General features: G+C 42.5%; 1 protein-coding gene across 6 annotated transcripts; it reads right to left on the bottom strand.

Moving 5' to 3' along the window:
• Nucleotides 1–344: 344 nt before the first annotated feature.
• On the bottom strand, nt 345–25,271 carry tspan11 (tetraspanin 11). 6 transcript variants are annotated; one of them, XM_029161293.3, is made up of 9 exons: nt 24,960–25,267; nt 23,216–23,344; nt 22,176–22,367; nt 20,350–20,424; nt 19,491–19,595; nt 19,140–19,298; nt 18,480–18,566; nt 17,745–17,868; nt 13,690–16,386 (listed from the first exon to the last, which is right to left on the bottom strand). In XM_029161293.3, exons 2-8 carry the CDS (start codon nt 23,300–23,302, stop codon nt 17,791–17,793), a joined length of 783 nt encoding a protein of 260 aa, XP_029017126.1. In that variant the 5' UTR covers nt 23,303–23,344; nt 24,960–25,267; the 3' UTR covers nt 13,690–16,386; nt 17,745–17,790. The 6 variants fall into 6 exon arrangements, with proteins under 6 accessions (XP_040928301.1, XP_029017124.1, XP_029017125.1 ...); XM_029161295.3 differs by having other exon boundaries at nt 17,745–17,819; XM_041072367.2 differs by lacking the exons at nt 13,690–16,386; nt 17,745–17,868; nt 24,960–25,267 and adding exons at nt 345–650; nt 24,689–24,925.

Below are 25,271 nucleotides of genomic sequence, written 5' to 3'. Positions count from 1 at the left end.
ATGTTACAGCCTTGTGCATAAATGGATATCCAGCCTAAGAATCAGTCAGACTGTGAGTATGTTGTTCTACTGTTGCATCCTAATGGTTACAACAACTGAAAAGCGTTCTTTATATGTTAACATGTCTAATAAAAATAATAATACTGTCATAGTTTTGTCTTTTTAAATTATATTGTAATATTTAGGGTGGGTTTGCAGTTGATGCCAGACTCTGTTTCATAACATCTACTGTAGCTCACACCGATACATTCTCAAGTACATTGTATCTTTTAGCAAACAATTAAAGTGGACACAAATCAGATTTTCTCTAGTTACCTTGTATCTCTTTAATGCAGCAACCTGAAGCACATTATTGCGCTTCACTGACAAACTCTTATGGCCTGCACCATCAGCCAAAACCACTAACTCGGCTGCAACAGACTCTTGCCAGGGTAATTCTGCCAAACCAGGTCTACGGCAAACAACGTGTGCACTGTCAGAGGTCACTGAAATTATCTATCTACAAATTACCTCGCGGGCCGTGGTAATGTGAGGCCTCAGGCAGCGGGGGTGGGGCTGTGGCAGAGCCAAGTCTCATGGATAACACTGAGTTGGTCGGCGCCCAGGAAAGCATCATCGCAGTTCAGATGATCTCTGCGCGATCCCAACCGCTGACATAGAGGAAAGATGCATCAGTGCACAACACCAGATACACAGCCGCAGCTCTCATATCAGGTTTCCAACATAGTTTGTGCTATTGAAACACGGCCAGATGGAAACGATGCAACTAGTCTTTTGTCATGTTGTTACTTAGGATAGATTTACAGATTTTATGCACATCCAGCAAACTCTGACATTAACATCACTCCTGCTACTGCAACTACTTTGTCTTTGTGGATTAATCAAATTGACACGGCTAAACCTTCTTCATTAATCTAAAACGGTATGACTAACAAGTATTAATATAGAAGTCTACACTATGTGACATGTCAACACCTGTGTCTGTGGAAAGTCAGCAGGTGTTTGCACCGTCTGTTCCTACAAAACTAGACTAGCACAATTCCCCCACCAAAGACACTGACCTACAGGGAAAGTTCAACCATCCTCCACCCTCAAGGCACTTAAGGTCATTCAAGTAGGGCACAAGTGGCAAAGTAATCACTATAAAGTTAAGATGAAGTCAGGGCACCGGGGGGAAAGGCAGACGGCCCCTAAGAGAGGAGAGCTGGTTTCTCCTCAGACAAACGGGGGTTATTAGCACTTTCAGGGGGAGTCCCAGCAGGGGGCTGGGAGTTTGGGAGTTTGATCTCAGTGAGAGTGTCTGAAGCCATGAAATGTGGGGCCAAAGCCCAACCATGGGGAAGGGCACAAATGGTAGAGCGATCACAGGGCGGCAAGTGGAGCTCACTTTTAAAGGGGTCAGGTGGCTTTTTCATCTCTGCTGAAAGCGCTCAGCAAAAGTGACGTGATGCACAAAGGACAGGCACTGTGTTGACTGACAGACACTATGGGTTGGGGTTGAGGCTATTCTGCATACGTCCATACAGCCTCGACAAAAGGACAACGCAGCAGAAATAACAAGACAAAGTTGAGCAGCCAGACTAGAAGCTGAGTTTTCACACAGACAGGAGGATAAGAAAGTGGACACATTAAGTGATGGATGTTAAACTGTCAGTTCTAATAGGCAGCAACTCGCTAGCTGTACTGCAGCTTCAGGAATCCAGGAGAGAACAGTCCAATGATCAACACAAGGGAGCCAATTAAAAACCAGACTTTGGCAGCCAACTGCATTACACTGACCCTCGTGTGACACTAGAAAGGCATCAGAATCCATGGAGAGGGCTTTTTATTTTATTTTTATTTTCTGCAAACACCTCCCCAGCATTTTCTATCTCCACCCTACAGGCTATTATTGATCTGTGGTCTCCTGTTAAATCACTGAGCCTCCACTTTAATTATTTGTAACCGGCCGGCTGCAGGAGAGTTTGGTTTCACCCCTTGTTACGGTGAAAAGGAATGAGTGCTGACATCACTCCCTCCTCTGATAAGATGGAAAGACAAATGACAAGGTCGCTGAGGCGGAGGAGGTACGGCTGCAGCATTTTTCTGAAGATAACACGTTTCAGCAAAGGTTTCTTTCTAGATCAAAACAGAGGCCGCTTTTTTTTCCAATCTCCCATTGAATTGGTCTCACTTCTCTGAGTTAGGTTGTTTTTCTTCCACTAATTGGAGAGGAGACTCACAGACGGATGCGGGAGATAGTTGGAACTAAGGAAGGTCACTGATATGAGGCACCTTCTTCTTTCAAATGCTTTGAAACTGTTTCACAAGTGTTGTGCTTTTTTAAAAAAAAACAAAGTATCCCAAGAGACAGCAGGAAGTTGAACTGTGAGAAATCTGCCAGGTGACCATATGCACACAGCAAACACGTTGGCAGAATGAGATGCATTCTAAATGCAGCACAGTTATTTCTGTATGGGAACCTCGCCACTGAAAGAGTAATTATGCTGGAAGCAACTAATTACACGTTGTGCAATCAATTTTCAGCCAATCAGAGCCAAGTAACAGCAAACAAACAGCTTGTTAAGTCAGGATTTCAATGCTTCTACAGAGCAAAGAGAGTTAATAAAATCCAAACCATTCGAACTTTTGCAGATTCATTAATTTATGAAGGGGTATGGCACATGGCAAACACATCAGTGAAGATCTGAAACATATGCTTGGCCTTTTGGACCCTGCTGTCTGCAAGTTCCCTCTTCTTCTGAAACAGGCCAGAACAAATCCCGCCAAAGAATACTTGACCATTTTGTCTCTGTCATAAAGAAAAAACATTATTCCACATTCTGGGGCAAGTGCATCTGGAAGTAGCACTTCTACACAAGCCTCCAAGTCACAGGTTGGTCAATGGTGTCACCTGACTGACATTCACACTGTTAATAGGCACTCAGTAAAACAAACAAAAGTCCCCTGAACTATTTCACTCATCCTTGTCTTTTACCAGAGGTGAGTGCCTCTCTACTGCAGGGGTCAGCCAGAGAAAGCAGCTGGGTCATCTATAACTAACCTCTGTCCCACTGTAACTGTTAAAATGCAGCTTCAGTGATAACTTACTTCAACCAACACAAAAATACTAACAGTACATAATATGGGATGGGGGGGCTACACCTACCGATAGGAGAGGTGGCTAAGGTTCACGAGGCCAAAGGGCTGCCATCAATTGACATCTGTCAGGAAATGCTTTCTGCCCTCACAGTATATCTCCATCATGTGGAGCTCTGGGTTACGAGAGTCTCATTTGCAAGTTACTAAAATGAAACCTGCGACGTGAGGTTATCGCACCATCAAAGAGTCCTGCAATCATCATTCATAATGATGAAACATCGGAAGAAGTAATTGTTTGGTAGTCCAGAAGGCCAGACCACATAATTAGGTCCTTCTGAACTGGAGTCCTCCACTTCAGTCAAAGTAAATTAGTTTTGGCTGGTGACACAGTTTTATGTCTAAATATTAGGACACACTTTAATCGTGTGTATTAATCTAGGATTTAAGCATCTCAGTGTGTGGGTGGTGTGAAACTCGAACTGCACTATTCCAGGATTGATCTGTGACACTGCGCGGCCAGAGTCTTCTTTCCGGTTGGGGCCGATGCTCGGACGCCAGGGTGAATTCCTTTCCCCTAGTTTGGGGATTGGCCTCTTTGCCCTTTGCTCCACAAATCTTCAGCTGCACAGGTCTTTAACTGTTGAAGGCTAACGTGGCCGCCCGCCGGCATCATGGCCCCTGGAGGAGACGACAGGGAGGTCCCGTCTCTCTCGGTCACATTCATGAGCGACTCTTTGAACAGAAACCTGTTAACGCTGACAACTGGAAGCTAGTCTCTCGTTTTGCACCTGTGATTAATGTTTGACGCTGACTGAAATGTTTTAATCAATCGAATTAGTTAAGACAGTTAAAACTGTTGAAATTCACATTTGAGTGGCTATAAACTCTAAAGTCTGAATTATTTCTATGAAAACACAAGTTGTCACTTCAGTGCTATATAATCCTAACACTGCTTCCAGCTACTTGCCATTTTTCACTGACGCTGCACCGTCGTGATAGGCTTAATAAATCACACGTCTTCCCAACAACTAAAAACAAATAAAAAAGCAAAGGAAAACAACCAGGGTCAAATATATCACAAATATCTCTTTGTGATAAGTTCCTCCCTTCGCTGCTGTAGACATGTACATTCATCACACATCTCTTTTTGCTTTATGCCTGAATTCTCACTCCTCCTTTCAATCTAACGATCACGCCCACTCACGCCCCCCAATTCTATCACTATGTGCCTCCTCTCTGTCTCTGTCGGTCCCTCACAAGGTGCTGCAGTCAAGAGGATGAAATCGTTCCATCGGCAAGTGGGGCCTCCGCTGTCACTGGCATCAGACAGCTCTAGAGAAGGCCGTAATTAAACAACTCAAGCTCTGGTAATTACCCGACAGTGGCCCTAATTACCCCATTCCCAGGGTGATTACAGCCTGCAGGAGAAGGGGACCCACTACAAAAAGCCCTGCCTTCCAACATAAAAATCAAGGGGCTTTAGTCCAGCGTCAGTGGGAATAAAAGAAACGAGCAGGTACACAGAGACAAGAGGGGTTCAGAGAATGACAGAAGATGATGATGGAGAACAGATTGAAGAAGATTATTCCGACTGTCAGACGATTGCAGATGAAAAGCAGTTTACGCCCATGTGCCAAACACCTTGAAACTTTGCCAAAAGGTTACAGACTAACGTGTCCATCGTGCGGTGTTCAGGGGGGTATCTTACACAGATCAGCGCGTCTCCTCTCTGCCTCAGCGTTTTCGCTACAAGAGTGGCCGTGCTGCTCTAAGCACATCGCTCCCTCCTCACCCCCCGAGGACACGCGTACTGTTGGAGGGGATCGATGCTCCGCTCCAACAGACACGGCTGTGTTGATTCAGCACCTGAACAAAGGGACGGGGCAAAAGATAAAGAAAGTGACATCTCAATTCGCTCTGAGGAACGCGCAACATCCTTTGTGAAGGTGAGTCCTCCTATTGCTTACAGACACCCCTGGGACCCTGCACACTGGCTGTGTCCTTTAGTGAATAATGTGATGGGAGCAATATGAGCTGCATCACAACGACTGGGTGAACAGGCATGAATTTGCCAGCTAAGATATTTTCTGCTTGTTCTTTACAGTGTGCTATTACAGTATAAGTAGGACAGACACCACAGACACTGAGGGTCATGGTCGTGGTGATAAACTCAGTTGTATTCCTTGCAGAGGAAATGCCTTTTCTCCTTGAACAGCACTGAACAGGATGCAGGAACCCGCCCAGCACCTTGCAGCCATTTGTAGTCATAATGGGGATTTGTTTCGCGTGCATTTGGCATCATTCATATGTGTACTGTGGGATCAGAGTGGGGCATCTGCTGTGTGTTGAGTGAGGAGGGCATTTGAGTGAGAGTGCTGAGGGCTCTGATTGATATCACACAGCGGAACATCCCGGAGGTCCCATTAGCGGCTACAGTCTGCATTACTGTCGCACCCGCCTGCCGCGATGGAGGACCGCGCCGCCGCCGCCACCGTCGCTAACCTGCCCCGGCTGTGACACGACAAGCGGCGACGAATGAATCGCGTTGCGCACTTCGCGAATGAGCGCTGGCTGAAACTGGAGACACGCTGCGCTTTAATGCGACCCGCAACCCTTGTGAAACTGCTTCGGTTTCCAGTGGTGCACATTTGGCATTCATCAAAACCCATATCAGCTTTCATGTTCGCTGTGGCCTCTGTGGCGGTTCCTAGTCATAACAACCAACTTGGGATTAATAAAAGCAAAACACTGCTGGATTACTTGAATGTATTTACATGACAACACAATATAATGCTATGTACTATACTGAATGTGCTTCAGGACTCGCTGGAATGGACCAGATGTAGGATTTCATTACTTCCTTTCCTCTTGAGTAATATTATTTTTTTGCAGTTACAACTGAGATAAGATGTGAATGGCCACACAAACAATGCTACAATATATATTGTATATACATGCATGCATGGGTTGGTCAGAGAACATAAAACTACCAAATGGCATACCTAGAGCCTCTAGCATGGCTGAATTACCCACAAAGCCCTAGGATTTCACCATCTCATACTCTAGTGGTCCTAAACTCAAATCCTGTTTAAACAGCTCTGTGTTTAAATACACAGATTGGAAAACAAAAGGCTTCTCGTAGCCTTCTTGTACCAGACTAGTAAATCTCTTGCTCTCACAACAATTACTTTATTACATAACAACAGCACTTAGACGTTGTAGGAAAATTATTTGCCCATTCAATCTAGTTACACTGATCCCTTCTGCCCCCAAAAGGCTTCCAATAGAGCTGTTTGTAAAAGGCTATGGAGGGGGAGTTGTTTGTTTGTCACAGTATGTGTCTGGAGACTAAGGGACGTCATTGACTTTAACGTACTGCTGACAGTCTGAACTTCGAGCCGACGACAAGAAAACAGCAGCCACGGCAACAGTGTCCATAATGAGAATGCATGGTCACTTGGACACAGCGAATCAAGCCCATTGATCACATGGCCGTGAAGAGTGATGAAGCTGAGCAGACCGCAGTGTGCATGTTCCAGTTCCATCAGATCTATTCTAATTTGGCCCTTTATTGATAACGTCTCCCCTATAGAACCTTAAAGGGCGGTGCAGTGCATGTAAAGAGGGCAGAATAAACACTGAGTATTCATCACTCTGCTAAAAGCAAATATTACTGCAGGCATTTATGAATGGATGAAGCTTTGATTGCTGTGTGTGCATGATCACTTGCAACTGAAGGCCATCACCACTGAAGCCTGTCGATACATGAATTGATGGTTACTCTAGGCAAACTGTTAAGAACTTAATTATTAGTTTGATTTCCTTGAGCACTCAACATGGCTGGAGCCTGTCACTATGCACCAGGAACAACTGTTAGCATGCACTTGGATCGTGCTGAGGCAGCAAATGCAAGAATGGCCCATTGTGGCTGTGATTGTATGTTTCATGAAGACAGACAGATGTGGCCTCCATGTCCCTTTCTCAAATCCCACAAGCACACACTCTTGCTCTCTCAAAAACACTCTACTAAACCTTACGCTAACCCTTTAAAAATGGTCACATCTGACCCAATATCATTAGCCAGTACTATTTCTCTTTCTTCGATCCTTTGCCCCAGCCCATGCCTCATAAATGTCATACCATTCTGTCTAAGCATTAATCTCTAAGAGGCTGGGGCCCAGTGACTCCAAAACAAACCCGTCTTGTTGTACCGCACCCCCTGCTGAACAGCAGAAGCTTGGCAGAGTTAGAGGAAATGGAGAAGTATGGATTAGAGGGAGGAAGGCATCTCTGTGCTTTTTTTTTTTTATTCGGATGCAGGGGTGTGCAGCAGTAGCAGCAACAGTGGGGTCTCCAGTGGGAAAACTATCAGCAGCATTATGGAGGCGCTTGAGCCTGCCATCACTATGAATGAGAGGAAGAGGCCTGTCAGCGCACATAAAAGAGAAATAGACACAATCCCAGACAAAGACGAATGGGAGGGAAGGAGGGAAGGAGGGAAGGAGAGAGGAGACGGAGTAGGGACGGACAACTCGTGAGGAAATAGGAAGTGAGAAACAGACAAGAGAGGGATTAAAAAGCAGAAAGGAGGTTAAGAGAGCATCGATAAGAGACTGAACAAGTACTGTATGCTGGCAAATTAAAAGCGAGGACAGACCCACAGCAAGCGGCAGAAACACAGACAAAAACCAAGCAAGAACCAGCAAAAGGACTGCACAGGCCAAAGAGAAATTAATTAATTACTGGGAAGAATGAGGGGAAGCGGCACAATGGGAGAAAAATAGACAATCTGAGACTGAATTAGATGAAAGGGAGAACGCGTCCTGTCACAATGGCACATCAGAGCGCGCATGTGGCACCGCTTGATAAGGCGCGTCTTTGCCACCTCCCATGCTGGCATCCAAGCACCCCCCCCCCCCTTTCTCCAACCATCTGTGCCGTACAAACACACCAAGCTGTCTGTCAGCGGCTCAAACTCACGACAACACGGCTTTTGTGACATCAGCCCCTGGATTCCAGCTCCAACTCCAGGGAGGGACCCGGGTCGGTGACATCAGCATCCTGCGAGATGCTGGATTTCCCACTGGGGGGGGATTTGAGTCAAGTGAGCTGGAATTCCAGCCACATCGAGCCTAATGGTTATTCTGGACAAGACGGGGGAAGAATTAACTGTGACTTTTTAAAAAGCTGGTCGCCTTCATGCCTCTCAAGTTCCATTCTTCCTCCGCAGCGTTCGCGTCTAAAGTGGCTGCGAACAGCTGTGGGAGCTTACCAGCGCCCAGCAGTGCAGCGGTCACTGGTCAGGAATGACTGACATGTGACAAAGAGGAGATGGGAGCGCATGGGAAAGCAAAGTTCAACACGAGGAGGAGGAGCGGCGGGTCCAAATCCTTTTGCCAAGAATAGAAAATTAGAAAAAAGTAGAAAGGATTCCTACAGAGGACAGTAGAACCCGGCAGGTTTCCCAACAGCCTCCGCAGGCGTTGATGAACTGCCCTGTCATGACGTCAGCTCACCTGGGACCTCACTCTCAACCCCCCCTGGCTGATACCACTGTCCTCATCTATATTCGGTTCTTCCGTCTTCTCGTTCTATCAAACACGACAACAGGAACCCGCGTATGTATCTCCGATCTCTCCTCTACCCTCATCTTTATCTCCCTCTCTCCTCCTCCTGCTCGCTGGCTGTCAGCAGATTAAACAAATGGCCCAGCGCTAGCAAGGGAGACACAATTACTCAGGGCGCAGACATTAGCTCTGTACTCCTCTGCGATCTCAGGGCCATGTGTTCCTAATTAAACGGTGCAGTGGAGGAATTATCAAAGCTTAGGATTGCATAATGAGCACTGGCAGAGATCTGCAGCAGGCTGTGACACTTCTCGTCTCGAGAGGCACGCTGTGTTTTTTTGTTTTTCAATTAAAGAGGAAACGTGTCAATGAGTGTTTGAGGTTAGCAAACAGGGAGAAGTCCCTGATTGTGTCTCCTACTTAGTAGAATCAGCGTATTCAGATCACCCAGGGCACCTGCAAGGCTGTTTCTGTGCAATAACTCTGCCTCCACATCGCATCTCCGTGCTGGTGTGATGATCGCGAACCAAGCAGGCATTTTTCTATCAGCACGCAACACCAGTTGGCCAGAGACAGACACGCTCGATGTAGCTCGCCAAATGGAGGCGTGCTCGTTCCTACACAGAGAGACGCTTCTGTAATAGATGTCGGCGCGGCTCCTGCGAAACATCACACACAACGAGCGCACGTGTGCGCCCGGCGAACAAAGAACGCGGAACGCACACAGCAACGCACTCGAGAGCCTGGTCTCCATGGTGATTGTTTGAGTGGCCATGCGAACTTGCCCCCTGCATCTGTTTCTGTGCTTTATTTCTCGCGTAATAAAACGGTAGTTATGTATTCATAAGCGCACGGCTATTTTTTTCCATTTCCTACACAGCTTTCTGTTTGGAACAATAAATACTCTGGTCAGAATACAACATCTAGAAACAAGTGCCAGGAACAAACAGTTTGTGATTTCTCCAGCGATACACAGCATTTTTGTGAATCTGTTCTTATTTCACTACTGGAGGCATGATTCTCATGTTCATGTAGCTGATGGTTTACACTTGTAACAATGAGGGAGACTAGGAAGGGACGTCCGTCTGCTCAGCGCAAACACAGCCATTCAGAGCACTGAGTCCATCTGGTGGAAAATCACCGCATCACACCTGGATCATGTTTGACTCCCGTGTCATTCCACTTCATCCTAAGACAGATAAGCCCAGATACACGTCTAAGTCTTAACAGCTCGCTGTGAGAGGCAATAAAGATGCCTGAACTAATGTGGGGCATGTGTCTCACAGAGTCTATGTCGTGTTGGTGCGTTTCTGGCGCAGAGGTGTGTGCGTACTGCAGTCATCCAGAGTTCCTCTCACTCAAAGACACACACAGACTTGCGGTCTCAGCGCTGCTGAAACTTTCCTTGCCACACAGTAGAAACAGCTTACCAATGTCTGCGGAGCCGTCTGAACAACAAACCACACTCAAAGTTCAAACTGTTAGCAATAAATCTTCCCTCTGCCTCGAGCAGAATGCAAATCACCTGAGAGAAGCGTACAGGAGCAGTTGAACTTGTTGACCTCTTCAAGGTTTGGCTGCACAGAAACTACAGTTTACACCAACGTGATAATATTATCATCAAGGCACAAGTATATGAATCCACACTCTATTGGTAGTATTAGATTCAAATTAGCTGCAGGACGTACCTTTGAACCACCAGTATGTGCTGGCAGTGCAGATCTGAAAGTCCTCCTATTTTGTCTGGACAAACTGACTCAAAGCCTCAACTCCACACTGAGTAGTTCTATTTACCCACAATGGAGCTACTTTACATTAAGCCTGAACCTGGAGCTATCTTTGTTTATACCTCGCATCAGCTTGTAATCATTTAATGTGCAGATATGTTTCCCAGATGTGAAGCAGCAGTGTGCCAGGCCCAACAAGTACAACACTCAAAGTCCTGCTCTCTGGATAAATCCTGATTTACTGAGACACGTTTCATCCAAGTCAATGGTGAAAAGGACATCCAGATGTATGGACCGTACAGCTCCCACAGCTGCACACCTCCAGGCCTGACACGCACCTTTCTGTGCAAGGGAGAAAATTAGCGTTGATGCTTCAAAAGCTGAATGCAAACAGTGTTAGACTCTCATGAAGCACCACATGCTGTTTATGTTTCCAAACGCATGCTACGCAGCGTCACGAGAGCCAAAATTACATTCATATCAATGCTCCGATGCAGATAAATACCTCAAGCGCACCGCAGCAATAAAACTGTCAATTACAATCCAAGATCAGATAAACACATCATTTCCTGATGAGCGGCAGGCAGAAGCAAATCCACACCATTATTACACACGTTTCTGAATGTGGCGGAGGTGTTTAAGCAAAAGAATAGTGGGATAATTCAGGCAGTAAAGGCTGATGAATGATGACAGATGTGAGGGATGCAATAATTGCTAACACTCAAGTAATCACTGTCATTTAGGAGCTCCACATGCTGGATGGCCTCGGCCAAACCGCTTGTGAGTAGCTGGAAAAAAGTGAGTTAATGAATCAATTATTACGTGACTGATATGAGACATCTGAGATCAGATCAGAGGAAAGTTTCTCCTAAGAACGTACTGTAGTATATTTGTTGTATGCTTTACAACAAAATCAACATTCTCACCATCAACTGTCTCACAAACAAAAAAAAAAAAACAGCATACGGCAAACGAGTCAAAGCATGTGTATCACAGCAGGACGTCTGCGCCCGTTCGGCCCAACTTTTCCCCGCGTGTGCGCATTTTCAAGTGCAAACATCTCTTTTCCGCCCCTCCAGCCCAATTTGCCATCTGTCTGCCGTCTCATTGCCTCCGTCCGTCGTGAGGCCATGTGCTGTGGTGGCACAGCGCCGCGTGTTTATGCCTTTGCTTCCTGAAGGGCACTCCAGAGCCTGTTTACTCAGAACAAATGCTCCCGTCTCTGTATCTTTTCCCTGAGTTCACAACACCCTCACGGCCAAGTCGAGGTCGCTCCCATGCTCTCCTCAATGCCATCGATCTCAGAGGGAGAAGCAGAATTTCCTCTCACGCTAGTTTGTTCCTGTGCCCCCCCCCTTTTTGTTGCCTATGATAAATACACTCCCACCCAAAATATCATATTTGCTTCTTCCTCCCTATTCATCTTTGGAGCATAAACAAACGCAGGTTGACAGACTAATCTGTTTTTATACAAAGGTCTTATTCTCTCCAGCTCACAGCTCTGTGTCTGAACCAGATATGCTTCTCTTCCATTCCCCCTGAAAAGTTGTGTCAGTCATGTTTTCCATTCACGAGAAAGGCACAAAGTGCTGATATAATGAAAACCTTTCACGCAAAACTATTTGTGTACTTACATCTAAAAGGAATCTGCACACAGTGCACATACGTAGACAGCACCTAAACATGCAACATATGTTTATTCTTTATAAGGATGTTTTGGATTTAAAACTGTGTTATGTGCTGTGGCTGTTAAGGCTATTCTACCCATAAAACACCAAAGAGCTGAGTGTGTAGTTTTGTTTGTGCACGTCAACCAAGTGGCAGAACAATCCATAGGGCAGACAGACTGCATCCAGCATCCAGCCCGTAAAAGTTTACTTTAAACAGAAACCCCACTCAGCCCGTATAAATTACAGAGTATAGACGCCATTAGTACACGCCAAAAGGCATGTTAAAGCCAAAGGCACGTCAAGTGCAGCCCTGAAACCCCATAGCCTTGTTGTCCCGCTTTGCGACATAGAAGCAACACAACATCCATCACTTTGAAACTGTTGAGTCTTTGGGCCTACAGTGGGAAATAAGCCTGTCTGCTGTGACCATAACGTAAGCAAACCTGATCACATAGCACAAATCACAGACGTCTATTCAATACAACACAAACACAGTGATACACAAACCTAGTTTATATAAGCATGCTGATTTTGCTGTCACTATTTATCAAAATGCTTGCTAGCACACCAAACGAGATCGCATCGGCGTTGAGCCTCACAGGGGACAGACAATGACAATTTTTCATTATCCATTTGTGTTTCTAAACAAATTCCAGCCTTATCATGGTCTCACCCGACCCCACAGTGGTAGCACAACACGCCTTCAGACACAGCGCGTCTGCGTAACCTTCCCACCGCCGCATCATCTGTTTGGTATCAATCAACGCCCCCATCAGCATGATGCTCATCATCATTATCAGGCAACGGACTTTTAAAAAGCCGTCTTGAAACACTTTCTGACGTTTGTTTCCATTTTGGCTCCTTCTCCCAGGGACAAAGACTCGCTCCCACACACAGTGAAATACGCTCACATACCTCGGAAACCACAGCTTTGTCCGCTGTGGGAGCTTTGGGAAGCACGGGCGCAACATTTAAGAGCTGGACATGCGCTTTTAGAGCTTATTTTAAATTACTGACTTAGATAATTATATATTGTGACATTGCAATAAACATCTGAAAGGTCCAAAGGTCAGATGTGGGTTTAATGTAATAGGTGTTTGGAGCCAGTGCTCATGACTGGTAGCAGCACATTACAGCACCATACGTGTTCATTTTTTCTTAACTTAAAGAGACAGATATCACGTTTCTATCCATGATGCTGTGCTGATGCTTCCTCAGCATCCAGTGTACCATCTATTTTATTTAAGCACAGCATATTCATGCATACGCCTTTGATCCTCGGCAAAATCTGTCAAACACATTTATGGCCAGAGCTAATGTGTTGCAGACCAGAGAGTAGGAGAATAAAGGTCAATGAAGATTTAGAAACCACATTTGTCACAGATCTGGTTTAGCCCCAGACCAAAGTGAGCCTGGACTTGAAAACAGATTAAAATGCTTGTTTGTCCTGGTATTACAGTTTGTGTACAGATGATTCAACTTCATTGAACTGCAGTTGACTCACCTTTGTAGAAAGTTCAACAATTGTTGAATTAACTTCAAAGTCTTTTTAGTTGTGTCTTTGTGGTGCTTTGTCTGTATATTCATGTGGCTTTAGTCCGGTATAGTCAGGTACAATGGCCGACCACAGGCCCAATCCAGGGACACATTTATTCATTTATTCAGACAGAGGTCAGTTTCACAACCCCACAAACACACTGAAGGCGCGTTACACTGCACACAAAATGTTACATAAGTTCGTTCCCAAACATCTATTATGCTAAGTCACTGCAGATCTTAATCATGAATATGCCAGAATACATTTTAGGAGCTTAACAAATGCCTTATGGACACCAAAGTCCCATAAATCTATTTTTGCATTGCATGTTGGCATAAAAGTAGAGAAGCACAGAATTATACAGTATGCATTGGTCTATAATTCAGACATGGAAGTAATGTTTTCCTTTGCTCATTTCTGGGATGCACTGCTCTCCTGGGTAATTTTGCAGGTATTCACATGTCTCCTCTGTGCACATGCAAACATGCTCACAGTGGATTAATGTAAACTGCAACGTCTGTTCCAGGGTTAATTCTTGTCCTGACCCACTGAAATATCATCCCCACGGCTACGATGCGATGAGGACCGAAGGTGTAAGTAATGCCTGTGCTTCTGATGCAAAGGTCCAGACACATGGGAGTAGTGGATCTCCAGGTGTCCCTAATTTTCCTTCACTGGTTTCTCATGACAAATGGTGTAAACCAAACGCTAATGCACAGCATCTGTTTGTGTTTCTATCAGTTGATGTCTGTGTGTGCTTTTTGAGAGCCACGATTTCTAAGCTATTCACTGAAGCAAACTTCTTTCCCTCTCATAAACCAGTAACGATACTTCACATTGAATCAACACAGTTAGGAAACAGCAAATGGGAAATTGTGCTTCAGAGACAAAAAGCTAGGGCACAAAAACCCAGCACAAGTGTTGCAGTTGGAAATATTTTTCCCTGCAAATTGTCCAAGACGCTCACAGAGGAAATCAGAATGTGTTCTATAATAGCCCAAGACATCAGCAAAGGTCTACACACCTCTGAGGAAGCTCATAATTCACCACTTCACTATCCAAAAAAGCAAATGCTTATGAATTATGATCAGCACCACATAATTTATTCAGCTCATCAAAATAAGTAAACGTGAACTAAATACTTGTAAGACTAAATGAAATGGTCACATCGGAGTAGGAGTATCTAGGTCACATGTAGGAAAACAACGATTTTTTGACATGTAGTTATTAGTCTACCATTTCAAATTGACAATCTTTGTCTCCCTCTAGTGGTGACTCTGCCTTCCCTCACAGCTGTCACATGTAAGGGCTATTATGCTCTGAACTGCAATGCCCTCGAGCACAAACTTGTCATTATGGCCAGAATAAACACACTAACATAACTTGAAATAATGCTCCAACTATTATAAACTAATCAACTGGCATCTGGCAACCAGCAATCACTTCATCACATCTGCCTGTCTAAACTAATGGTAAATATTTGCCTTTCACATAGTGCAGTTTGATTGCAAGAATGTTTAATTGTTTTATTTATATCAGCATTTTAATAGCACAGTCAATAGAAACAACTGCCAATGTTATATCATGATGTCATCACCAATGGTTTCCTGAAACCAAAACAACCACAAGAACATAAGTACACCAACTTTATAATTTATAACCGCAGTACTTCTGAGTATATCAGCAACAAGGTTACTTTATATATAATGGAATATTCAAAAAGAAATGGTTAGTGACAAATGAGACGGTAAGAACAGCCCTTCACGTCAGCTTTGTTGTTACTTCTAAATAGGAAAATCACAACTGTCAAGAAAAGTAGTGGTTTTAATGTACAGTATAGTCCTGAATTCATTGTATGTTATTGAATAACAACGAGCAGCCTTTAATATCACAATAAAGCCACTAGGTGGAGGTATAAAGTCAAAAATCCAGGCACCACCAAAAAACTTTTTACTTTTTCCCTTTAGTCATGGGACTGACAAATCTAAATGTTTATGGTTTACAGTATATCAAATGTAAAATAAAGCATCTCTGTATTTAGTGCAGTCATAATATATAGGCAACATAGGCACATATAATCATAATCCACTGTGTGTACAATCATGGCCAAAGAGTTTTGGCTAACGGTGATTACCGTTAAGCAGTGATAAAACCATTGGACGCAATTCCGCCCAGATGTTAATATGTAGAATGACAGAGAAAAGGTTGTCTGAGATTTTGTCCCAAGTTTCTACAGTATTTAAAGAAATATGTTCTATGACGCACCTTTTTACAGTAACTGGTACTAATCTATTCTTGCTTCATCAGACCCATGAGTTGAAAGGTTTTAGTGAAGGCTATAATTTACTTCCTCTCATATATTCATTAACTAGCTTCATCATTATAGAGGCACATTGTGTTTACATTAAACCATAGGTTACAGCTCTTCATTATCAGCACTTCAGTTCTGTTAAAGCATGCATATAAGCCAAGGCCATGATGTAACCACAAGCAATGCTGTAGAAGGTCTAGGATACTGTTAGAAACACATATACAGTATAGCCACCATTTTTATCCAACAGCATTATACTGCACAAAAATAAAACAAAAGGCTTATTGAGTTACTGTATCAGCATGACCTTAAACGTGTCTTAACACTTGTCTTCAGATCAGATCAGGCAAGCTCATGATTCAGAGGTTGGCGTTATGTGTCAGCAGGTCATTGTTCCATCTGTCTGTGGAAGGTGGTGGTGGTTCTGGTGTGCTCAGTAAGGCTCCATCTTGATTCGTCTGTACAAACAGCAGGTGAGCACCATGCCACAAATCTGAAAACAGGAAGTTTTAGGTCAAATAGTGCTGCTCAGTCACCGCAGACAGCTGCAGGAAGCTAGTAAGGTATGGACTGTGGGAATAAAGGGGCGACAGGGTTGAAATGTGTACAGGTCCCTGGAATGTAATTAGTTACTATGGAGATGTCAGGAGTCAGGAAGCCGTTACTCCAGTAACATGTGTGTGCAAAGGCTTGCCAAGCAGAAACAGAATAAAGCGCACAGGCGCACAATACACGTTAGTGTTCAACATCCAAATGTTTTAAAATTGAACCTCTAAATATAAACTAAATAAATGAATAACACCCAAATAAAGGCTGATTTGATTGCAGATAAAAAAAAATAAAAAGACTGACTAATTTTGTACGTTATCCATTTCACAACTACAGCCCACATACAAAACTCAAACACATGGTCCGATGCTATATTCCTTTGGCACAAAAAGAGCATAGAGAATTCAAATCAATGAATTACTGTATAACAAAACTACTGCACTATTCACAATAAAAATGCTCAAAAAGTTTTAGAGGCAAATACTGATGTGGGCCAGTTGAGGTGTCATGGCTAAACAAGAAAGAGTGTCTAATACAGTAGATGAGTGCTGTCTACTGACTCATCACAACATTAGTTCAGACATGTTTTACTGCTACATGACATACAGGTAACGTACAGTACGAGTAGATCAGAATGTGGAAGTGAGGCAAAACAACGTCTTTGCTCTTTTGGTTTTGATGCCCAATTTGAGAGGATATGCAGAGTTTTAATGCCATAATGAGGAGACAACTGAAAAACAACACTTCTTCTGGCTGGATTGGCAGGTGTGTTAAGAAGCATTGCTTTTTCATGAAGCTTAATATTCATGATAGCCTTGTCTATTTTAGATTCCAAGTAACTATAGCAACACCAGCAATGGCTTTTCTTACATGATAATAAACCAGTGGGTGTTTAAATACGGACAATATTTTTTATATAATGTAAGTGTGTTGTGCATTCTCTCTTATTTTGAAGTACATATACAAAGTACAAATTTATAAAAGGAGACAGAACATGACTGCGGCCAGCACACTTTCCAGAAGCAGTAACGCTTTGATTAATCGAGCCATTCTCAAGATGTGTTTGACCTTTTTCAAGTCACCACATCCTCAGCAACATCACATATTATCACACCATGCAGAGCAGCAATCTGCAATACAGACAGAGCCAGGCAGCTTCATGCTACACAAAGCGCACAAGAATACATAGAAATGTGGTCATTTTGCCTTCTGCGTGGAGTTTTCTGCGCCAGTTTCCATTCAACACAGTGCAGTGCAGTCACATGTCAACAAACATGCAGACAAATCACAATGCCCTCCAACCTTGTGTCTCGAGTTGATTTAACCACAAAGATGCTCTACAGCTAAATCACAATGTACCGAAGTCCTCTTCCTCTTCTTTATAAAGCAGATAGATAAAACAGGCTGTGAAGGCTGCCCCGGCCAGCTACAGTGACACCAGACACAAAGACATACAGTAATGCACCATACACAAATAAACGAGACATGATACAGTAGCAAGAAGATTATAACTCAAGCTAGTGCAACTTTACTTGAGTTGCAACAAATCTACATAATTCAAGAAAAAGACAAGAGATATGAAATATAGTAATATCAAGACAGGCTGGAAGAGTTCAAGACAAGACACAGAGACGTCTATAGAACAGAACAACAAAACATTAATCAATTAAACATTCTTGGATCATTTGGATTGTACATCATGCATTGTCTTTATATATTTATTCAGCACCTTATTTAAACAGTATACAGTGGACTCAAATTAGCAGCCGAGGATGTGTGTGTATTGGGAAGCGTATGGCTCAAAAGCTTGACTCAAATGACAAATGAACATTAATATGACTGAAAGACTAGGGTGAGATAGAAATAATTTTAGTTTTTAAGATTAGTATCTACCTGACTTTAAGTATGGTCTTATTCAAATATGTACAGCAATAACGTAATAATTGTCTTCTACAGTAAGGTCATTGTCCAATTTTAAGTAGGCAGGGTGGCATTCTGCCTTTTCATGATCTTCACTGCATGACCTATTTCACTTACCTGCAAACAGGCCACACCAATCCCCACAGCACCGATGACTAACAGGTGGTCCGCCAGAAACTGTTCCAGTTTAGTGATGCAACCACCCTGCAGAGTCAAATACCGAAAGTCAAAAACACCTAATATACAACACAACAGCCATTAAACACATTTTTCAAAGCCTGTTTTGAATAATATCCAAACTGCAGCACCAGAAAAAAAAATGTTCTGAAGGGAATAAATAAAGCTACCTATTTATCCAACTATGTGTGAATGTCATGCTACTAGTAGAGCCACTGATGTCTAAAAATAAACAAACTTTCCACACATTCCACCTACAACAATAGTAAACTTACGTAACATATTTGTTATCCATATTCCTTTATAGATGATGACTGTATTGTAACAGGTAAAAAAATAACAGGGTTTGACACAAGAAGGTGAAGGAATTTCACCTGCGTTGCATGGAGAAACACTTTTAACACTTTAAAGCCTCATCTTTTATTCATTCCAACAAAGAAAAATGGGCAGTGTTTCTGTTTCCATTTAATTTCAAAAGAAACACACCACAGATAATAATGTGAATATTTTTAATGATAATGATTTATTTAAGTCTTACAAACATTTTTGTGAACCAGTAGAACTCAATAGGGATGTTGCTAAAGGCTGTAATTCACTCACCTCCACCTTGTAGATGTTGGAGGGGTGGTCCCTCATGCCACACTGAGGAGTGATAGTCTTGCAGCAACTATCAGGCACCACCCTGCCCTCTGCCTGCTTTGAAGGAATGTACACACTGTCCGTCCAATCATGGGAGTTATTGCTGCCGCAGCACTTAAACTGCATAGAGAAAGAGGAAAGATCTTAAGTTGTTCTGTGATACTCAGAAAAAAAAATCAAAAATCCCTCTGTTTTTGTGATTACTTTTGTAATTCATCATATTTGAACACAGAAGCCATAGACTAAGTTATGAAAAACAAACCCTTTTATAACAGAGCAGCTATAATTTAGCTGAGTTCAGAGAGTTCATACATCTTGCTGTAGTCTGTCCACAGCTAATGTGATTGACTCCTTCCCTGGCTGGGCATAGTTCTCTGTCATGGTCTGGTGGAGATGCTGCTTCAGTTCCTCACTCAGCTGGAAAAAGAGAAAATAGAGGTAACATACATACTATTGGAAACAGCATGAGTGAAAACAGGAAACGTGACTTTGGGTTGTTAACAGCAAACGCAACAATGTTTTGTTTTGAATTTTCTAACTGTACGTAATCATGAGTTGTTTCATTTTTTAACATGCAACACATCAAAACACAGAACAGGAAAATGTGAGAGTACTGAAGTGACAAGTATGATGAATGTGAAAAAGTGGGAGAGACAGACAGGTAACAACTCCCAGGCATCTGTGTGTGCTGTGACACAGAAAAAAAAACTGACTTCAAATAGAGCTTCAGATGTTTTTTTATATTCGTCTATACCCACCTAGCCTGCCTCCCACTCGCACAAGATGCATTGGGAAACAAAGGGGGAGAATGACTCCCTTTATCTTTAAATTGACTATCTACCCTGTGCTGGATCCTTTTCTATTATGTGATAATGATATCCTAAAAATTGTCACTGCATCATTTCAAATGTCAAAAAGTGACAAACTCATCTTCACCCGTGGTTTAGGAATAAACACTGTTCGACATAGCAAATCCATTATCACCACCGCCACCACCGTAAGCTACACAAATGCAGCTACATTTAGATAAACTCAACCATTGTTATAAATAAAAGTGTTGCTCTTTAATACATAATTGAAAATTCTGTGAGAATAGCAATTCTAGAACAACAACAACAACAACAACCATAAGATGAAAAAGGAAAAGAAATAATAAAGTGTAATCACTTACTCTTTGGTAATATACATAAGCCAGTACCCCTGCCACCAATTCAATCAGGAAGATCAACAGCAGGCAGAGGAAATACTATGGAACATGACAAGGGGAGAAAGAAAGCAATTCAGTAAAACAGACTAAAGACTTTATTTCATCATGACATTACAGCTTCAGCACAGATGCCACCTGATCTAATTTGAGAACGTTGCTCACACTTGAGAAGGCTCAATAAAAACTTCCATCAACTGTCATTGGGCTGCATCTGTCACATTTAACACAGATGGCAACACAGCATGGAGAAAGACAATTTGACAGACTGACAGGCAGGCTAGAATTTGATTTCTCTTGGGCATCTTCTAAATAACTCTCCCTGTTGCTTGAAAACAGCTTCATTATGCATCATAATTACCTCCAAAACACTATTGTGGTAAACATTTCTGTTACTATGAAATAATTTAAATATGACTCACCACAGTATAAACAAGGAATATAAAAGACCAGATATCTCTACATACAGAAATGGAGTGCATACAGTAGTTAGCTGTATAACTAATAGCTCACCCACACTTTTATAGTGCTCTGACAGACTGTGGTAGAATGAATAAGGCCAACACAACAGCTTTCAGGACGCAAAAAACAAGTAGCTTTTTACACCTAAATGGTCCAGAATCCCACACAAACCCAGTTTAAGTAAACATAAGCAATGCAATGACCACAATGGCTGAAAAAACTGCAGCAAAGCAGTGAGGATAATTATGTATTTAAGATATTTACTTGAGCAAATATTCTCCTGTTTTGCTGTTGCTACAGTAATTACATCATGCAGAAACACCGCCCCGTGACTCCTGGCTACAAGATATTCAACAACACACCAGTGTGTGTGTGTGTGTGTGTGTGTGTGTGTGTGTGCTGCTCTCCCACACACCTACATTTTGGTATCACTTCCAAAACTAATTTATGAATAACAACAGCTTTATTTAACCAAAATGCCCCATAGACTCCAAATTCAGTACACATCCACCTCTTCACTCCTGCAAGACACTTTCTCGCTCCTATTGCTCCTCCATCTATCAACGTTAGATAGATAGACCTATAAATAGTCGTGCCGCAGTGAACGTTCACCTCCTGCCTGCCTCTCTCCCACTAGGCCTTGTCTCTGTAAAATAATGAGGACAGTAAGGGCCCTGTCAGAGCCATTTGTCCACATCCACTGATAGAGCTTAGACCAAGGAAAGGAAGGATATCTTCTCCACTACACCATTTCATAGCTGTCATGTAGTTGTACAGAGAATTTAAACAGTTGTACATATGTGGTCGAGCATCAAGCACAACAACCTGGTACTACGCCACTAACCAGTAGCACATTCACATCATCACCAATGCCTACAAATTACCTAACTTACTGTATGAGACAGTATGGTTGTGCTATAATTTAAATGAGCAGTGTACTGAAATGCCAGAAAGTGTTTACCTCCTAAGTATTGCTCCCCACTTACCTTGTTTTGAGTGAGCTGTTGATGGACAATATTGTTCCATATTGCAATACAGAAATGGAAAAGCCACTTACAAGTGGACAGGTCTGACATATACAGACAACAATTCATTCTTATATTTACAGTAAACCATATTACATAAATTATTACTGTCTACCTCCAACAAAGTCTTATTGTATTATCTACAGTACCTCAAACACAAGCACATTACAAACATTTTGCAGTTTCAAAAATAAATTTAAAATTTTATATAAGTGACAAATTAATCTCAAAATTTAACCCTCTACAGTACATTTTGTATTTCCTCGAATTTGTCTGAAAACTCTTGCTATGGGTCTCCTGTCTTACCATAGACAGACAGCTCCTCTGTTCCCGGATCACTGCGCAACAGCCCAAGAAACCCGTAACCACCACCAGGCTGCCAGCCAGGATGAGGATATATGCTGAGACAGCAAATGTGCTGGAGGCCAACAGGCTTAAGTAGTCACTTTTCTCCACTACGGTCCAGACACCTACACCCAAAACTGCAGCTCCACCCACCTGAAAGACGGAATAAGAGAGAAAGACAAGGCGGCAATGTTAGAAGAGTATTAAGGTAGGAGCTATTATAAACCTGACATGGGTGTAACAAATGGTTTCAAAGAACAAAAACACAAAGAGGTATGACTGTTGAAGAGGTATGATTCATAAAATGGAGATAGAGCAGGGAAAGAGGGCTGGAGAGGGCAGGAAAAAGAGCAAGAATAAGCAAAACAAACAAGGAAATAGAGAGAGAAACAGGGGGAAGTGGGCAGACGTAGGATAATGGCCATAGGAGAAGTGGGACTTCAGAGTTCGAGTCGGGGCATAATGACCACTTCCTTCCTCACATTTCATTTCAAATGGATAGGAAATGCCTCTAAGACTCCTTCACCTTCATCCTCCCAATCCTTTTCCGTCAAACACCAGATCCTTTTATTCACAAAAACACATGCCAAGGATGCACCACTTGGATACACAGAAAGGCTAATGTCTCAGAAAATGTATTAAAGTGGCCCCAGACACTCTGAAGGTAGCTATAAGAGCATACGGTTTTAGCAGTGAACTGCAGTATCGCAAGGTTGAATGCCAGAAAGCAGGTTTAATGCACTGTTCCCTACTGTACACTGACAAGCTGTAAATAGTCTATGACTCACTTTGGGCCAAGTCCATAGCTCAGAACTCCCAAATCCGCTCTACGCTTCACTAATGTGTCTCTGTCCACACTTTTATTGAAACATTCCTATTACACAGTAAAGCACTCATCTAAATTTTAGCTTGATTTTATAAATATGAAGCTATGCAATATACATGTGTCAAACATTTTTTGAGGCATTTGATGCTAAATAAATTTGAATTCTATCACTTACCCAAAAGAGAAAGTTGAAAACAAAGAGTAAGTACTTGAGGCAGACTGTGAGCCAGTCGTTTTGGTCATCTTTATAAACTGCCGACATCTTCAGTCCTCTAATTCTTTTTTAAAGCTCCAGGTTTTTTTTCTAAATACAAAAAGATGATACAAATTATGCAGCAATACATGAAGATGAACAACAGTTAAGCTTAGATAGTTATATATATAACCCTGAGTAAAAACATAACTCTTTGCTGATTCATTTTTCTCTTTTATTAAAACATAATGAAAGTAATCCTTTTACATGACTCCATTTATTTGGGCCTACTGTAGAAAAAGCCATTTTCCAGTTTTGAATCCTAATTCAATCTAAGTCTAATGGACTAAAGGATTTTAGTACTTTCTCACATTTTTCTCCTCTGGCTGTTCATAACACCCACACAATACTGTAGTATCAAGTAACAACCTCAAAGGGCCTTTGGAAATAAAAGGGAAATTACATCATTCTAATTCAGTCACATTAATGCCACTTCACTATACAGTTCACTGTAATCTAACTCAATGTCCTCATTTAGTTTTACAGTATAATTAAATGCCCCATTGGAGTAGATCTATCGTGTTTATTACTGTTGCAGTATGCAAGTTGAAAATATCATCACCTTATGTTATATCCACAAACCACATTTATGAATTATTCATGGCCGGAACAGACTATAAACCTCTGAATCATTAATTGGGCCTAGCTTCACCTCAGGGCTGGGAAGCACTTAGAACCATAAAATTGATCCAAACAGTATCCTTCAGTAGATAGCACCAAAGTAAACAGTGGGGGTTCAGTGGCGGTTCTCCAGGAAGGCGCACGCAGCTAAAACAGTAGACTAGAAAGTATGTGTTGAGGAAGTGCTGGATTACTCATTAACTTGGTGATGCATGTTTTGGATTGCCCAACAATGACTTAGACAAGGCTTGGAGAGAATTTTGGAGTGATTTGGCCATAAATCTTATCTGCACCCAAAGGTAGCTCAAACAATGGCTTTTCAGAGAACTCATCTTTTTTTTAGAGTTGTGAATAGCGAGGAGACACTCAATCCACTTCTATTATACCTGGTTGGAATCTTGGCGCACAGCTGTTGCTACCATAGCTCTTATATTGTTATATTATTAATTTACACCAACAACTCCATAGTTTAAATGAACAGTATATTTTCTATGTATTTTTAGCTAAATATAACCCATAAATATTAATATTAAACAGATAATGAAAATGGAAAGAATGCTGGCAGGATGACAACTGTGGACTGGACCTGAGTCCGCAGTAAACTGTTAAATATTAATAATCCACATGAATAATGAAGTCGCGTCTGGATACACGTCTAGACGACTGTCTGACTAGTTCACTAGCTACGTGGCTAACTAACGGTGACGCTAGCAGGTTAAGCTAGGCGCCGTCGCGTGCTCAGCCGCGCTGACGGTGAACCTGGCGTTAACTTACTCCTGGCTCGCTTTCTTAGGACTCACGCTGCGTATTTCGGACTTTGACCGCCGCAGCTCGTCTCCAGCACACCGACACAGCGCAAACACGTCCTTTACGAATAATAATAAAGTTGTTTTCGCCAGCTCTTTTCAGTGCGCACGAGCATCATCGCCCAGGAGGAAAAACGTCCCTTCACCTGCGTCGCTGATGCGCGAGGCAAACTTTCGTTGAATCATACCGTTACATGGTTAAAGTGGCATTTTAACCTCACAGTCGACAAAATACTCACCGGAGAAACGCGTGGGTACCAGAAATGACCTCGCTTCTGTTGCTACCTACCGAATCGGTGGAAACAGTTGGGCTGCGCGGAGCCTTTGGTCCCGTCAAGCTTGTTGCTTCCACGCTGACCGAGCACTGGCTGGTGCAGGTGCTGCCTTCACGTACAACTCGTACTTTCCACTTTCATCGAAGTTTAATTTTATTACTCAAAAGTATATGAAACTTGAAGTTGACAAGATTTGCATTGCTGAAAATCAAATCCTATCTTCATTCATTCTCTTCAATTATCTGTTTCAAAATCATTTTAAATGTTACTGTCCCT

This window comes from Betta splendens, chromosome 9, assembly GCF_900634795.4.
Source record: "Betta splendens chromosome 9, fBetSpl5.4, whole genome shotgun sequence".
NCBI lineage: Eukaryota > Metazoa > Chordata > Actinopteri > Anabantiformes > Osphronemidae > Betta > Betta splendens.
Note: the sequence above shows the minus strand (reverse complement) of the source record. Positions and strands in the feature narration are given on the sequence as shown.

Excerpts from the sequence above, each read along its gene's own strand:
- tspan11 (XM_029161291.3), bottom strand. The coding sequence starts at position 23,302 with ATGTCGGCAGTTTATAAAGATGACCAAAACGACTGGCTCACAGTCTGC. Across the intron at positions 20,425-22,175 it reads AGAGGAGCTGTCTGTCTATG|TATTTCCTCTGCCTGCTGTT; the intron begins GTAAGACAGGAG and ends CATGTTCCATAG. Across the intron at positions 19,596-20,349 it reads CTTATGTATATTACCAAAGA|CTGAGTGAGGAACTGAAGCA; the intron begins GTAAGTGATTAC and ends CTCTTTTTCCAG.